This window comes from Clupea harengus, chromosome 19 (genome assembly GCF_900700415.2).
Source record: "Clupea harengus chromosome 19, Ch_v2.0.2, whole genome shotgun sequence".
Taxonomy (NCBI): Eukaryota; Metazoa; Chordata; class Actinopteri; order Clupeiformes; family Clupeidae; genus Clupea; species Clupea harengus.
This window is the reverse complement of record NC_045170.1, coordinates 14,394,987-14,412,486: the sequence shown is the minus strand read 5'-3', so window position 1 is coordinate 14,412,486 and position 17,500 is coordinate 14,394,987. Positions and strand designations below refer to the sequence as shown.

Here is a 17,500-nt window from a genome sequence, read left to right as displayed (position 1 = left end):
CAATAAGGTTATAGCACGGACACACACACACACACACACACACACACACACACACAAAAACACACACACACACACACACACACACACACACACACACACACACACAGACAGACAGACAGACAGACAGACAGACAGACAGACAGACAGACAGACAGACAGACAGACAGACAGACAGACAGAGAAGCAGGACCTGAAAAATGCCAAATCATCTGTCTTGGAGGGCTGGAAAGGCAGGCTTTCCTCAGGAAAAATCTATGGAAGGGGAGTTTCTGATGGATAGGGGCTGAGAGAGGACCAGGCTGAGATAAACATGCTTACAAACGCAGCCTGAACAGAGAGCCCAAGCTCGGACACACCAGCAGCCAACACAGGCCAGGCTCAGACAACAAGGCAGATGGGATTTCCCGCGTCAGTCCAAACGCCTGCGCAGCAAGAAGTAGATGGACATTACGGTGTCGTTGTTGTTTTGTTTTATTGGTTCAATTATGATGTTTTTATTCAAGCTTTGAGTTTGAAGTTTGAAAGTTTGAAGTCTCAGCATGGTTTTTGGCCTCAACAAAAAATGCATGTCAGCCGAGTATAACATACATACATATATACAAGACCAAACAGAAAATATGTGGGCGTACGTTTGACGGTATGATCGTACAGATGTCAAAACATCATACTAAAATGTCCTCTCGTCTTTGACCACTCTACTGTCTGCGTGTGACACGGATCACCCAGTCACTTCTGAAGACCAACTAAGGACAGTGGCTGACCCATAGTCCACTTTTTCCCTCCGAGAGCACTTATCCCTCACTCCTACCTTCATCCTCTTCCCCTCCCTGTGTCTGTCCATCTCTGTGGATGAGGGAGTGATTGCAGGCCGGCTCCTCCATCAGTGTCGGGGTTGGGGGGGTGGGGGTGGAGGTAGGACTGGTGATTTATTTCCCCGCTGGCGAATCCGAATGGGGAGGGTGACAGCTGGCATTGTTTTGAAGGCATGATGAATGCTTCTCAGGCCATGCCAACCCCTCAGCCAATGACACATGCGTGCTAACACACACACACTCTCTCTCTCTCTCTCTCTCTCTCTCTCTCACAGACATGGGTAGGACTCTCACTCACAGTGCTTTCCCAAACTCATACACACAGACAGATATCTGGCTATGAAAGCCTTGAGCCCAACAAACAAACAGCCAAGGCATACATACACATACACTCACTCATGTCCTTGGGCCACTCCATCACACAGACAGCGCACCAACAGCCAAACACACTTGTGCCCACACACACCCCCACACCCACACTTGTGCACACACTCATTTCCAACAGTGGAAAGTGGATAAACAATACTTTACTATCTCATATCTAGGAGAAAGACCTCAATCTTCTGATCCCATTGGTGTCATAACCCAGGGCCTGATGACTGGGCTCTGGCTGGAGGGCTCTCAGAGAGAGAGAGAGAGTGTGCAGTACTACATGAGGCACTGGAAGAACAATATGCATTAGATTACAGCACAAACACATCGGCCAGGGGTAATTGCAGATAATTGCAGACGAGGCGGTGGGCGAACAATTGGTCTGAGATGGTTGGTAGAACGAGAGAGAGAAAGAGAGAGAGAGAGAGAGATAGAAATGAGAGGCTAAGGATCCCTTTCACTAGTTGACTCTCCCTTCTTCTTCTCTAGATGTCCCTCTTTCTACTCATGGTTACTTTGCTGTTTGGCCAATGAATTACTGCCTTTACAGCTGTTGTGTGTTAGTACTTATGATGTGTGCTGTATTCCTTCCCTTCTGTTTGACACCACATAAATGTACTGGGTCTCATCTCTCCTTCTCTCTCAAAATAATGAGGTGGCAGCAGCAAAGCATAACGATTCTCAGTTTACAAGTTTAGCTCGTTGCTAAGTGACGTAAAGTACTCATTTCTGTACAACGGAAAGAAATGTCCCGCCTATGTAGATAATCTCACTGCTTTGATTGGTCAGAATGCCTGAAATGTTCCCAGGAAACATTAAATGGACATTGATGAGTGTTGCGTTGCGCTCTGAAAGTTGAATCAATGCTCTGCTCCCACAGCCCTAGCGTAAGGCTAGCGGTGTCGCCCATAGCAAACAACAGACCATCTGTGGCCGGTACTACTGCTGGTCAGTGTGACCCCCCCGCCTCACTGCTGAGTCAGTGTGTGTCTGACAGAGGTGGGGTCGATCTCTGTAAACATCACTTCATCCTCTCTGCTTAGATGGGACCCCAGGGACTCTGTGTCAGAGCCAGCCACCACAGATAGATCCACACACAATCCTCAGGTCTTTCTCGCTCTCTCTCGCTTTTTCTCTCTCTCTCTCTCTCTTCAATCTGATCCCAACCACTTCATCCTGCTGTCTTCTCTCTGTTTGGTTTCCTCCCTCACCTCATACGTAATACTTATGTTTGTCCTCACATTCCATCTTCCTCCATGTCATCCTCTTTCACATTCTTCTCCTCCTCCTCCCACCCGTCTCCCCTCTCTCTTTCTCTCTCTTCCCCCCCTCATTCTCTCCCTATCCCTTATTTCACTCTGGCCCCTTCCCTTCTTCTCTCTCCTTTCCCCCCTTGTCCCTCCATCACACTCTGGGGATAGACAGCTCCTGGGTGTTGGCGCTGGAAAACAGGCAGATAAATCAGTCTGCTCCAGCTCCCTGTGGCTCCTCCCCAGCGCCCATCCATCACCGTGACGGGCAGCGTCTGACGACACCCCTAGCGCCGCCCCTTGATTTATCGACACCTCCCACCGCTGCCATGACGACGCACCTCCGACGCTGAGCGAGCCATCACCCCGCGATGGTATCAACAACTTCAGTGGAGTCATCTCACATCTCACACACACACACACACACACACACACACACACACACACACACACACACACACACACACACACACACACAGAACTACTAATCTACAGACTTCTGAGGTGGGAGCTTCTGGGGATCAAGCGAGAAGTTTTAAATTCCACATCAGAGTTGTTCTTCTTCAGATCATCTGTATCTCCACTTCTCCTCTCATCCTCTGAATAAGCCTATGACCTCCCTCCTTCGAGACCCATCTGGGCGCGTGAGGAACCGACAAGCTCATATACTGTACATGACGGCACGACTCTGCTACTGAACCACCTCATGGGATTTTATCAACATCATTACTGAAATCACACATAGAGGCATTTCGATTTATATTTATGTTTCCACATTATTATAAAACAGCTTTTTTTATTCCAATGCTCAAAAGCTTTTGTGCTTCTCTATTGAATACAATAGTCAAAAAAATGTGGGCTCATGTGACTGAAAACACACACACACACACAAACACACAAACACACACACACACACACACACACAACACACACACACACACACACAAAGTGCTGAGGCAGAAACATGGATTGCTGAAATACATAATTCCAGAGAGATGCAGGGCGTGGGGTCAGGACAACCCATCACAAGCGGGGTTTACAGGGGCTTACACCCCCCCTACATACACACACACACACACAAACACAAACACCCTACACACACACACACATCAATGGAGGGGGGTAATATGATTTATGCTCTTCCAAAAGACCCTTGGTGCAACTACTGAAATTGCTGTTCAAAAGTAGAGGTTGTCTGTCTGTTTGTCTGTCTATCTATCTATCTATCTATCTATCTATATCTATCTATCTATCTATATCTATCAATGAGTGAGTGTGCTTGTTTTCAACCAGCAAGACACACCCCCACACACACACACACACACACACACACGTCTTTGTTCGCCCTATAGAGGTACGAAGTGGATCAGTGATGAAGGTGAAACATGGTTGACTTCTAACTGCTCTGCAGTAGTAGTGAGCCACACAGAGTGTACACAGCAGCCTCTCACTCGCACTATGCAGCAGTTAGTCTGCTGGATTTGTAACTATTATTCTATGCTATTGAGCGTGAAAATCTGGGAGACTTGGTGTCGCGTACGTGACCAATGAGAAATGTTGAAAATCTGTGAGTCTCTCGGATATAAGACTTGACAGGAATGGAAACCAGTTTTGTTAATGTAATAACTATTTAATTGCATGTTTTTCATGTCTGTTTACTAAATAATACCATACAAAAGAGTGACTAGTTAACTGTCATATTTCCTGAACATTTTACTGCTCGTTTACACAGTTTGGCTTGGGTGTGAGCTGACACATCAGGGGAGTTTGCCGGGCACTGACTGTGCCAGGAGCCTTTTTCGGCTCCCACAGGGCTGGGGGGGGGGGGGGGGGGGGGCACTGGGCAGAGCAAAACTGGAGCGTGTGCCCAGCCAAGACCATCTGTCGGTAGTGGCCACTACAGACCACAGCACAGATGATGCCGCCCTCCGTCACTGACACTATCCCTGTCCCCACTGACGGCATTCCTCCCTTTCTCCGTGTCTTTCTTTAACCGTTCTCTTACCTCTAATTGAAAGTATATCTTCCCTGCATTGTAAGTTACCTTGACCTAAAGTATCTGGTACATGAATAGAAGGAGATGTTATCGTCTGGAAGTCTGCCTCTCCATCTCTGCCTTTCACGCTGGTTACACTCTGGACTGCACGTTCCGTTAGGCTCTCCTGGATCACACAGGTCTTTATCTTGCCATTTTCTCTAGGGCTGAACGATTTGGGAAAATAATCTAATTGCGATTTTTTACCAAAATATTGCGATTGCGATTCGATATGCGATTTTTTTTTTTATCCCCTTTTTTTCCCAACAAAACGTAATGAATGTTACCAACACAATATTAGATACATTTAGTGTAAAATATTCTTTCCCACATTTTACATTTTTATTTAACTGCTCATTACAGAAACAAGAACAACAAATTGGTGGCTTTGCCACTGTGCATTTAAGTAATTTAAAAAAAGTAATTTTAAGTATAAACACTAGGCATGCACTAAAAAAATTTTTTTTTTTTTTTTTTTTGTGACCATGTTTTTTTTATCGCGAACGTTGCAGTTAGAAAATCGCGTTCTATCATATCGCGATTAAATCGCAAATGCAATTAATCGTTCAGCCCTAATTTTCTCTCTCTCTCTCTCTCTCTCTCTCTCTCTCTCTCTCTCTCTCTCTCTCTCTCTCTCTCTCTCTCTCTCTCTCTCTCTCTCTGTCCGTGTTCATCTGTCTGTCCGTGCCCAAACGTTTGTCTGATATGAGTTCAAGAGTGAATCTGCAAAAAGCCCAGAAATGTTCCCAGTGGCATTCTGCTGGCTTAGACGATGAAGTCACCAGTACCTCATCCATCCATCCCTCCCTCCCTCCCTCCCTCCCTCCCTCCCTGTCCTCTCTCCCTACTGACTTTCCAACCAACGGACAACATACTCACTTGAGGAGAAGACTGCACTTTTTTGTATTGGCTCAAGCATCATTCAGGAAGCTGGAACTATCAACATTCTACCACCATAACGACAAGCATGTTTATAACTTGTTGCACGATGCCTGGTTTGACAAACTTCCATCTAATATCCCTTAAATGCTGTTATATTCCTTGTTGGGACCAAAATCCAAAGCAACAGGACGTGAAAAGGTAAGTCAGAGCTGCAGGGTTGATGTTATGTTATTTGTTCTGGTATGGGTTGTGTTCCATCTGTGCCAGGCTGGTGAACTGAGCCATGAGTGCCAGCTGCCAGTTATGAGCTACACAACTCCTGGGAGCTGGGAGAGATCATCCACCGCCACACACACCTGACACACACACCTGACACACACACCTGTCACACACACCTGACACACACACATACACACACACACACACACACACACACACACACACCCCCTTGAGGCTTGTGACAATAGATCTATGGACTATATGGCTTGGGTTTTGAGTCACCTGGTAAATAAACAGTTAAGTCTTCCTCAAAGACAAACAGTAGACTTACTTCCCCAATGCAATTTATTTCCCTTCTCTTTCTGACCCTCAAACAAACACACCAAAACACACACTCTAGGCAACCGAGATACACACAATGGCGCAATGGACTTCAGATGCAAGCACACACAAACATGGTGTAAGGTGCACATGCAAGCACACACACACACACACACACACAGACACAGACACAGACACACACAAAGACACAGACACAGACACACACACAGAAACACACACATACACACATACACAGACACACACACACAGAGTGAGCTACAAGGCTGTCTGCACATCTCCATCCCTGAGCACCCAAATGAAAATCCTTTCACGCTGCTTACCACCATTTCCTGAAAGGGTTTAATAAATTCCAAAACATGGGCAAAAGTGTTTGTAAATAACAGAAAAGATCATCTCCCCAACACAGCCCCCAAACCCTCCATTACTTGGACCGCAGGGGAGGCTCTGCGCTTCCGTCTGAGGTAAAAGGTTTGGCCATGCAAGAGCTCCCTATTTAGTCCTGATTTATTGCCCCACGGCAAACTCCAAGTTCAGGAGATTCAGAGAGTTTAGATGATCATTTGGCATGCGAATTCTAGTCTATTCATCGAATGTCAGTCGTCGCCAGCAGTCTTTTCATTCATTCGTTAATTTTTCAAGGCCGAAGCTGGTGGAATTGCATGGTAAGCTCAATTCAACAGTAACATCTAGGCATCGCATTAGACATCAGAACAATGATTAGCATAGCAGACAATATTCACAGATGCCACAAAAAAATCATTATCAACTTTAATTATTGAGAAAAAAAAAATGTGACTGATGATATCATTTTTGTCTTTATCGCTCTCATCATCATCATCATCATGCCACCTTTCTTGCATTTTTAAAAAGGCTTTTCTGTGTTGGCGCCTCTTCTCTTCTCATTTAATGAAAGCAGTATTCTCCACTCAATCACTCCGCCGCCTCTACCAGGCGCCTCGATCCGACCCGAGGAACAAAGTTACGCCCAAACTTCCAGCTGCCGTTTGATGAAAGCCATTTATTGTGATGCGGCGAGGATGATGGCACCGTCGTGAACCCAACCCAAATGACATTAGGCAGGATCGCAGCGACCCAACCAGAACTTGTGTGGGGGGGGGGGGGGGGGGGGGGAGACAGAGAGACCATCCTCTGTCTGTCTCCTTCATTGTTCTTTGTTCTCCGCACCCGGTTTCCTCCACTACGTCTCTCCTTCCCTCTCTATGACAAGGTAGCACAGCCACACCACAAAAGTGAAAATGGGTTTTTTAAAAATCCCAATTTTCTCTCTCCTTGCTAGAAAAATGCAACCACGTCCGAAATATCAAACAGATCTCCTGCATGATTAATTCGAATGGCCTTGTCCCACTAGTCCTTTCTATGGGTGCTTATTAATCACTGACCTTGGCCTGCTTTAAATAAAATCCATCATTATTTTTTTCCCAGGAAGGGCACATCACCTAAAAGAGTTGGTAAAGACAGTAGGAGCTGTCTTGATTTGCATGAAAGGACATTATTCATGTATTTTGCAGAGTAGAGCAACTATTGGACTTAAGGCCTGGAGGAAGGTAATCAAGGACAGTGGATAAGAGAACTGCTGGCTGAAAACAAGACAGACTAGCCAAGAGACCTCTGACATGCACTGCCCTGTTCTGTTCTACTACCCAGCCATCTTCTATTCTTCCGTATCACTGTCCCCCCCCGTCCCCTCTGTCCTTTCGCTTCCCAGCTCCCCTTTAACCCCCTCTCACCTCTCTGCACTGTCTCCTGTCTAATCCATTTTTTGACAACAATGGCATAGAAAAAAAAAAAAGAGAGAGAGAGAAAAGTTCCCCCGAGGTCTGCTGCCTGCCGCTGCCGCCGCCATTTGTCACTGCTAATTAGCCCAGCCAGCCGCTAACCTTCTGGGAAACAATGGCGAGAAAAAACAGAGGTGGGAAACAGGGGAAGAGAGAGAGGGAGAGAGTGGGAGAGAGAGCGAGAGAGAGAGAGAGAAAGAGAGGGAGAGAGTGGGAGCAGCAGAGGGAAAGGGGGAGAAAGAAAAAGAGAGAGACACTGGCAATAGAGAGAAAAAAAAGGTTGGAGAGGGAAAGAGAGAGGGAGGGTGAGAAAGTGAAAGCGAGAGCACGGGGGAGAGAAAAACAGAAAAAAAGGCAAAAAGAAAGAGAGAGAAAGAGAGAGTTCCAGAGGAGGAGTTGGCACAGACACAGTGGCTACCTAAGCTGACATGTCTACAGCGGCGTACGTGTTTATTTATATTACTGCTCTCCCCTGATGAAGACGTGCTGAGAGGGTTGCACTGGGCGAGGACTGGAGCCAGCACTGAGACTACAGTGCAGCCAGCATCAAGACAGACAGACACACACGCATACACACACACACACACAGACGTGTACACACACAGACGTGTACACACAGATAAGTACACACAGAGACACACACACACACACACGTACACACACAGACTCTCTCTGCTGGCTATTGAAGCATAAATGGCTATGTTCCCCCCATTCAGGCATGTAATGCATAATAATCACCGGCTCAAACCCGCGCCACTTCTCTGCAGATTAGTCTGCCAGTCAGTCTGAAGGTTCCAGCGCCTGCTGGGCTCGGCTGCGAAGGCGACCGAACTCCACGAAACCGTGAATGTCTCACATTTCCGGAAAAGTCTAATGACTTACTTCTCACAAGTTCGCCTACAAGAGCATCTCAAGATTAGCCTCAACTTAACGTCTTTCAGTGGGGGAGGGGAGACCTCTTACTGTAGTCAGGCCGCTGAAGCCTTAACAAACCCTCCCGATCAGATACATCACTATAACTGGCTCTTCAATTTGGAGTAGGGGTCTTCCAAACTGGGGATTTCAACTATAAAATGTCATTGCTACCTGAAAGGTTGCCATCACAATTTCTGCCAGGTTACAGACTTCATATTAGGCTCTCCATCATCAAATGTTGTGCAAGTGGTGTTTAACATTATTCGTTCACAAATGAATGGGTCTGCAAGGAACTGGTGTGTGGTTTGAGAGGTGTATGCTTTGACGGTAGAAGGGACTTTCAGGCGGAACTAATATTGCCACATGACGCCAACATAAGCCCTTTATGATAACTCATGTAAGTATATATCTACAAAGGCGGCTGTGTTCTAATGTGTGAAAGGAAGCTTTTGTCAAGGGACAACGTTACCTTTTGGGTTCATACTGCCATAGCACGTGATGTCATCTCCCTAGTGTCTGGGTCTATTTCTGCCATGTCTGACTGATATGATGCTGCTGGTGTGACATATTTGTAAGCTTCTTTTCATGCACATTAATTGGACCTGTTTGACTAAGGACTGGCTCTTCTCTCCGACATACGACACTCGTCACAATATCCATGGTCACTGATCCTCATGCTCTTCATAACCAACTTGGAGAAACCTGTCAGGCACACACAGGATATTAAGCCATTTTCTTTGCCTTGTAACTATGTGTTTGGTACACTACAACCTTGGCTACCAGTAAGAGAAAATCATTACATGATAAACACGACAATCCACTCAGTGCGGACACATAAGCGGTGCAGTGCATTTTTCGGATAAACCGAACCGATTGTGTTGACTCTGTTGGATCATGTAAGGGTGTGGACTGGCTGCCTGTGGACTCCACAGCATGATTCCCTCCACGAAACAGAGTAATGTCTGGGCCAGCTGCCATTGCATCATGCACAAGAGCTGGAGGCATATGATAACTGTGTGAGGGGAATTTTTAAATCTCCCAGCATTCACCGACAGATCCACGTGCATACGCAAACATATACATAGCTGAGAACATCTACACAGACAGAAATCCTATAGCCCACCTACTTAAGAATATATACCTTATGTACCCAAATGTCTTTCTCTTTCTATCTATCTATTCTCACACACACACACACACACACACACACACACACACACACACACACACACACACACACACACACACACACACACACACACACACACACAGGCACATTAAGCACTCCTGAAACTCTTCCAAGACAAGTAAAGAGGTTCTTGGAGGACAACTGACAGCTAAGCATAATTATGAGAGGTGATTAAAAGATTGAATAAAACAAAATGTCCACAAGTCAACACACACAAACCCATCAGGTGTTCCTTGTTAAAAACTGATCACAAATGAGAACCTGTCAGGCACTTCAAATAAATGAGCCCTCAGATCATTTCCATGCCGTGCGAATAAAGTCGTAACCTTAACTCTGGCTGCTCATAACAAGGGGGGGGGGGGACGAGCAAGATTCCACTGGTTGCTATGGTAACCGGCAACAGCTAAGGCCTGGGGGGGACAGCCACACAAATGCAGCTCTCACCAAACAATAGGTCTGCTGGAACAAGCCATTTTCTTACATTTGGGGCAGTAATTTACAAATCACTGGGTAACTAGCATAATAATCCAGTGTGTCTTTTTGAGTTGTTTTTTCTCAGGCTAAAGGAGACACACAAAAAAAACACAGCAGTCCCACTTACATTAGCACTACTCAAACTGACCTTGGACCAGCAAGCACAGATTGGCATCAGACTGAGCTGTCCTCAAAGACACAGCATGAAAACCGTGTTTCTTTTTACATTTGTCTTTATTTATTAATTCATTAATTTAGTCTAGAATATTCCGCTTGTTTATTTTTGAGGGCGTATATTAGGGGCCTTTTCACGACTCACTGGCAGAAGCGTATTGACTGCGCTGCTAATGCTGGTGAGCACTTTGTTGTATTGTCCGCCATCCTTGACGGTGCAGGTAAACACACTCTAAATGGCCCTCTTGATTCGCAGGCGTAATCCTACAACGACGTGCTTGCCTTGTTACACCTTGTTGATAAAAGAGATCAGAGATTCCAGCTTTTATTTTCCTCCTGTAGAGTGCCATATATCAAGTGTTCTCACAGATTCATGCCTTGGGAAGAATGGTGTTTTTTCACATGAGACAAAAGGGACCACGTTTGTTAATTTTTTGTTTGTTTGTTTGCTTGGTTTGTTGCATACATTATTATGTTGTCAACAACACTAAAAGCACTTGTCTCTTGACAAATAACATTAATAAGAGAGTTTTTGTTAAAAGCATACATAAACGTATACGATCACAACAGTGAACCTTTACAATGTGGTAGCATTTTAAAATCATCTACCATCCAACTGTTAGCATTTAGTGTCTCAGATCTCTGTGCTGTCAATCATCAAATATCCTCCTTTGAAATCCAGAGAGATTTGGTCAATTTTCCCTTTTCTTGATTATGTCTCTCCTTTGATCAAAAGTTCTGTTCCCATCTCGTCTCAACCGCGAGGGCAAACATTTAAAAATGAGATTTGAAATTTATGTCGTATTCCCTAAACATCAACTCCACAAGTTCTTCAAACAAAAGTAATACAAAGTAAACACAAGGAGGACAAATTGATAAAGGGAAAAAACCCAACAGAATGACCCTGATTAAAACCTCTGTCCTGACACTAGCATCTTATTTAAATTAATTAATTAGAACTGAGCATAGCTACCAAATGAACAATTAACAATTTCTTCAGTTAAACATGAAGGAAATTACAGTGCCATTACAAGAATATTAATAGCATAACGCCACCCCATAACAACCACAATACAGGTATAACTATGTTACTACATTGTAGTAAATGGTGTAACAAGACTTGATTTTATCTGAATCACCACCGCTAAGTGCACAACAACCTTCCGGATTCCTACACCGGATTCGCTCTATACTTGTGACTTCCTGAACGATGCAGAAGATCAACAAAAGTCCCTTAGATAGCCTTAATTCAACAGGGACGGGTCCTCCTGAAGCACCACTTACTATGTGCAAGCCCAGTTTAAACGGCAGTCAAGCCTAAATAAATGCCATCTGGAAAGTATTTTGCGTGTATGTGTATGTGTGAATGAATGTCTTAGTAAGTGTGTGTGTGTGTGTGTGTGTGTGTGTGTGTGTGTGTGTACATGTGTGTGTGCATGTGCTGAGGAATCACCCTGTTAATCATCTGAGGCCCTGGGAGATCCCATGGCATTTGAAGCATCCGGCAGGCTATAATGACTTTCCCATCCTTGGGGGGAAAAGGCTGGAGGAGGCTGGGTAGAGGCAGTGATATCCCGCCGCAGCACTGCCAGTAGAGGCCACGCAATGTTGCTGCGAGAAATTAGCAGCGTGCTTATGGAGAAAACCACACAATCACAGACAACCACACACACAACCACACACAACCACACACACACACACACACACACACACACACACACACACACACACAGCACAACAAATTCAGGGGCAGTGCCACAGGAAACTAGTGAGCCTTCGGCTAACGTCCTAAACAGCTAAATACAAACTTAATGGACCACACCGCCATTAAGGAATGGGAGCTGTTTACGGCATGTGACAGAAAGGAGCCGTTCTTACAGCCTGGTGTCAAAAGCAGAACTGGAAGTCTGCCAACTGAGCAAGGCTCCAAAGATGGAGAAATGAACAGGGAGGAGGGAAAAAAGCGTGTATTAAAATGAAATAAAAAATTGGTGTGAAAAGAACCTGTTTTGAGATGCAGTCTGCCAACACCTGGAGAGGGACAGAGTAAAATTAGAAACGGGCTCGGGGCTTTGATCCTGGTGTCTGTGCCCAACAAACCCACCGCTGTGAGGACGGGCGGAGCGGCACAGATGGCTCCCCCTCCTCCAACCTCCCAGCCTCACACTCTCTTCTTTTTCCATGTCTGTCTGTCTCATTCCATAACACTCGTCTCTCTTCTTCAAACCTCTCTCCATGTCTGTCGCTCCCCTCTCTCGGCTTTCTCCATGTGCCTCTCTTGCGTTCTTTCTCCTCTGATGATGACTAGTCATGTTCCTATCACTTCCCTCTTTATTTACCCCTTTGCATTTCTCTACTTCTCAAAGCCTCTTCCCCCCCTTCCCTCCTCTCTCCGTTGGCCCGATACAGAGAGAGAGAGTCCTGAGACTAATTAAAGCAGAGGTCCGCTCCTCTTGTAGACACGTCCGAGGCTGCTCCACAAACAACCCCTGCGTGGCCGGCACAGCGGCCCCTGCTACAAGCCCCTGCTCAGGGGGTGGGGGGGCTCGCTCAACCAGGGCCGAGAACTCCTAATGAATGCAATTCACAAACATGGCTTGAGACCATAGGCGGCTTGAGATCATAGGCGGCTTGAGACCATAGGCAGCCCCCCCCCACACACACACACACAAATTGCTCCGGGTGCCTACGTCTGTTTTGGAAGACCAAAAAAACACACAAAAAGAATCTAGCGGAGACAACCTATGGGAGGCAACAAGCTGCTGCTGTTGCCTTGACACCAGTTCCACCCTGCCTCTTCACAGATCATGACAGTGGCTGCTGCATCCGCTGCCTGTCAATCATTCCCAAGACGCTACATGAGACACAAGAGACACAGAAGGATGGAGGGAGACGACAGCGTGAGGCGTCCCTCTCCACTCATCTCTGACTGGGTTGGGTTCTGGAGGCACCAGTGCTGGTTGCACCCACTGGTGTTGTTAGTGCCCACGGCGGAGCGGGAAGGGGTGTGGGTGGGCAGAGAGGCGAGGGGTGGTGGGGTGGGATGGGAGGTGGGAGTTAGACTGATGCCCGCGTGGGCACTTACCCCACTGTAGAGGCGCCAGCTGCAGATGGTCGAGCACCAGCTGGTTGAGCACGCCCTCCACGGTGGCTTCGCCCTGACGCAGCAGAGACGGGTGGGCATGGGTTAAGGAGACATCAGTGTCAAGAGGGTGGATACACACACACACACACTAACACACACACACACACACACACACACACACACACACACACACACACACACACACACACAAAGAAAGCAAGTGCTAAAACAGTCACATGACAACGAACACCCACACAAACACAGATGCATGAGTAGAAACGCCAAACAAAACAAATGCCAAAAACAAGGACAAGAAAACACAACGCTGTCATAATGTGTGAAAGAGTGATAGAAGCAGAACATACAGAAGTAAAAAAAGAAACTCATCAAAACATGCAGAATCTCAAATGAGACAAATGATAACCTTTTAACAACCTGTTGATACAGCCTACTCTATACTCTAGACACACACCCCAACTGGCTTGTCGTACTTCCAACTGCAGCAAAGCTACAGGGGTAAAGACGTCAAAGCTTTAGTCATCTTGTGATTACATGATTGAGGAAATGAGAGGGAAACATTTCAAAGAAAGAACAAGAAAAGAGCATTGCACTGCCAAAGTATAATTAGACACATAGCAGAGGCCTTGCCTGGCGGAGCCGTCTCTTTTGATACGTCGGTGGAGTCGCTGGAGAGAGCCAGAGCACGCCAGGAGGGGGGCTGGAGGCTGCCGGGAGAGAGCAGAGGAGGCGGCCTTATCCAGCACACACTGTGCCAAGACTTCTGAGTCTCTCTCTCTCTCTCTCACACACACACACACACACACACACACACAGAGTATGTGTGTGTGCGTGTGTGTGTGTGTACCACAAAAGCACTGTAAATACTTCTGGCACATGCTCACTTGTGTGATCTGAACATCAGCATGTGTGCACACAAAAAAAGACACACAGACACACAGAGTGACATGCACCCAACCACACACGCACGCACGCACACGCACGCACGCACACGCACGCACGCACGCAGACACGCACACACAAGCGTGAAAATCATGTCAAACACCCCAGCTCCTACAGGTGTACAGCCATATGACATAATCACTATGGTCCTGCAGCTAGAATGCCAATTAAATGCAATCACCATGGACAGCTGGGCAGTAAGCTGTGTGTCTGGGGTCTCAGCTCTGGCACCTTGAATAATGAACACTGACATCTTAGCCAAGAAAGACCTCTTTCAGGAGCTCTAAAGAGAACCTACAGGGTCTGGATAGACGGTATGATAGATAGAAAGTATGAGGAGAGCATTAGTCTTGTGGACAATTAGGCTACGGATGGGGAAAAAAGGTTCCCTTTGGCTGTTTTATGGCTCTAAGTACCGACTGCGGAAAGAGGGAACCATTTGACAAATGCAAAAAGGTTTTATGTGGACCCTTCAAACAGAAGAGGTGAAATTTTCATGCATTCAGCAGACATTCAACAACCCAAACATCAAACATCGGAGGCCGAACAAGTCAACTCCCTCCACTTCATTTCAAAGGAGCCCTATACAAACGCAACTGCTTTTATGATCAGTTGATTTAATTCTCTTGTTGCAGGGGTAAAATGACTGATCTCGCCTCATGCGATCATCCACAGTCGGGCTGCGGCTTCAGTGATCAAAGCCTACGGCCACAGCACTGGCTCACATCCCTGCAGCTCTCCATTTGCATAAATATCATCTGGCTCTGCCTGGATGCTTTCCCGGGTCAGATACCTCAGGAGAAGAAGTCCGAGGCCTCGGCGACTAGGCTCTGCCGTTGATGGAGCAGAGAGGCTGTTAGGGGGAGACAAACAAGCCTGTAATATGCGGCTATGGCTCAGAGTCCTGATCTGCATCCCACACAAGGCTAGAGTGGTGTGGATGCATATTGGCCACCCACACACACCTACGTTTATGACCCCCCCCCCCCCCGCCAACAAACACTCTCTCTCTCTCCCTCTCTCACACACACACACACAGACACACCGCATCAGACGCTTGGGCCCATTTTCTTTCAGATTTCCACAATAGTTGTGGATAATTCCAACAGGTCTGCCTGAATGGCTGTTTGCGCAGTGTGTGCCCACTCATCATGATCGTGTGTGTGTGTGTGTGTGTGTGTGTGTGTGTGTGTGTGTGTGTGTGTGTGTGTGTGTGTGTGTGTGTAAGTGTGTGTGTGTGTGTGCGTGGCGCTCTTCCTGCCAGCATCCATCTGTTCTGTCGATGCGTTTATAATGTGCAGCTTTTTCATGTCAGGTGAACCTGTATTTACATGTTTATATAACACATGGCACCCTAGTGTGTGTGTGTGTGTGTGTGTGTGTGTGTGTGTGTATGTGTGTGTGTGTGTGTGTGTGTGTGTGTGTGTGTGTGTGTGTGAAATCCACAAACATATTAATTGATATCCACATTCCATCTGTTTCGTTCCTTTTTAAACACTATTTCTGGCCATGTTAGGAGCCATTTCAGCTGTCACCAACACATCTTAATTCAACAGGCAGCCCACGTATTACTGTGGCAAAAGGCCTGTGATTTTCCTACATCTTCTGAAGCCCAAACTTGGACTCCTGCTTACTCCCGTAATGCCCAGGGTCCCGTAGATACAGAATCCTGGAGTCGGACGTCAGGATGGTCAGAGGGGGTGCCATCAATGACTCCTGAGGCTGTTTAGACAGGACAGAACCTCCTCCAGCCACAGCCCTCCCTCCCACACAGACACACACACACACACGTTTAAAGTCGGCAGGTCGAATCCCTATTCACTGCAATGAGGTTAGGTGCTAATGGTATCTGAATAGTACAACTGAGCCCTGACAAGTCTGTGCCATCTCCCGACACCTCAATGGACCTCCTACACCTGTATCAATGGACCCCCTACACCTGTATCAATGGACCCCCTACACCTGTATCAATGGACCCCCTACACCTGTATCAATGGACCCCCTACACCTGTATCAATGGACCTCCTACACCTGTATCAATGGACCCCCTACACCTGTATCAATGGACCCCCTACACCTCTATACCTGTATCAATGGACCCCCTACACCTGTATCAATGGACCTCCTACACCTGTATCAATGGACCCCCTACACCTGTATCAATGGACCCCCTACACCTGTATCAATGGACCTCCTACACCTGTATCAATGGACCCCCTACACCTCAATGGACCCCCTACACCTCAATGGACCCACTACACATGTATCAATGGACCCCCTACACCTCAATGGACCCCCTACACCTCAATGGACCCACTACACATGTATCAATGGACCCCCTACACCTGTATCAAACACGGTCTAAAGGCTTTCTGTATGAACCATGTCCTGTGTCAGAGAGAACGCCAAAGTTCTAAATACAGGACATCATCAAATGTGGAGATTGTGGAGACACAAACACACACACACACACTTTTCAGTGAATGTGGTGCAAACAAAAATACACTCACAGAATGTTAAAGGTGGCTGAGACAGTGTACACCTAAGGGGACACAGACACACACACACACACACACACACACACACACACACACAAATACAGATACAGACAGGGTTTGATCAAGAGTGCTCCGGAGCCCAAAACACACAGCATACGTGTCCACATATGCTGCAGCAAAGAGCTGAGCACAGCTCAGAACACACAGCAGATGCTGCGTCCAGATGCTGGCTACTATTCACCCCAACTGGGACACACACACACACACACACACACTTACACTCACACAGACACTCACACAGACACTCACACACACACACGCACACACACACACAAAGGATATGATGCTCCAGTGGATGTTGAGGGTGCTATTGATGAGCCTGCCCTGGGCATGCAGCCTCTGTTCCTCCAGCTGCCGGGGGCTGGTGAAGTGCTCCTGGACACTCGGGTCCTCCACACGCGGGACCAGCACGTTCTCAAAGGCAAACTTATCCACCT

The 17,500-nt window shown here is 46.8% G+C and overlaps 1 protein-coding gene across 4 annotated transcripts in view; it reads right to left on the bottom strand.

Moving 5' to 3' along the window:
• The window catches only part of trappc9 (trafficking protein particle complex subunit 9), a 209,435-nt gene that overhangs the window by 46,698 nt on the left and 145,237 nt on the right, over window positions 1-17,500 (bottom strand). For all 4 annotated transcript variants that reach the window (XM_031585933.2, XM_031585935.2, XM_031585936.2 and 1 more), the window contains 2 exons: window positions 17,346-17,500; window positions 13,546-13,636 (listed from right to left, as the gene is read on the bottom strand). The exon at window positions 17,346-17,500 is cut by the window's right edge and continues 11 nt beyond it. In XM_031585933.2, coding sequence (XP_031441793.1) covers window positions 13,546-13,636; window positions 17,346-17,500 — 246 coding nt within the window. The remainder of the gene's footprint in view (window positions 1-13,545; window positions 13,637-17,345) is intronic.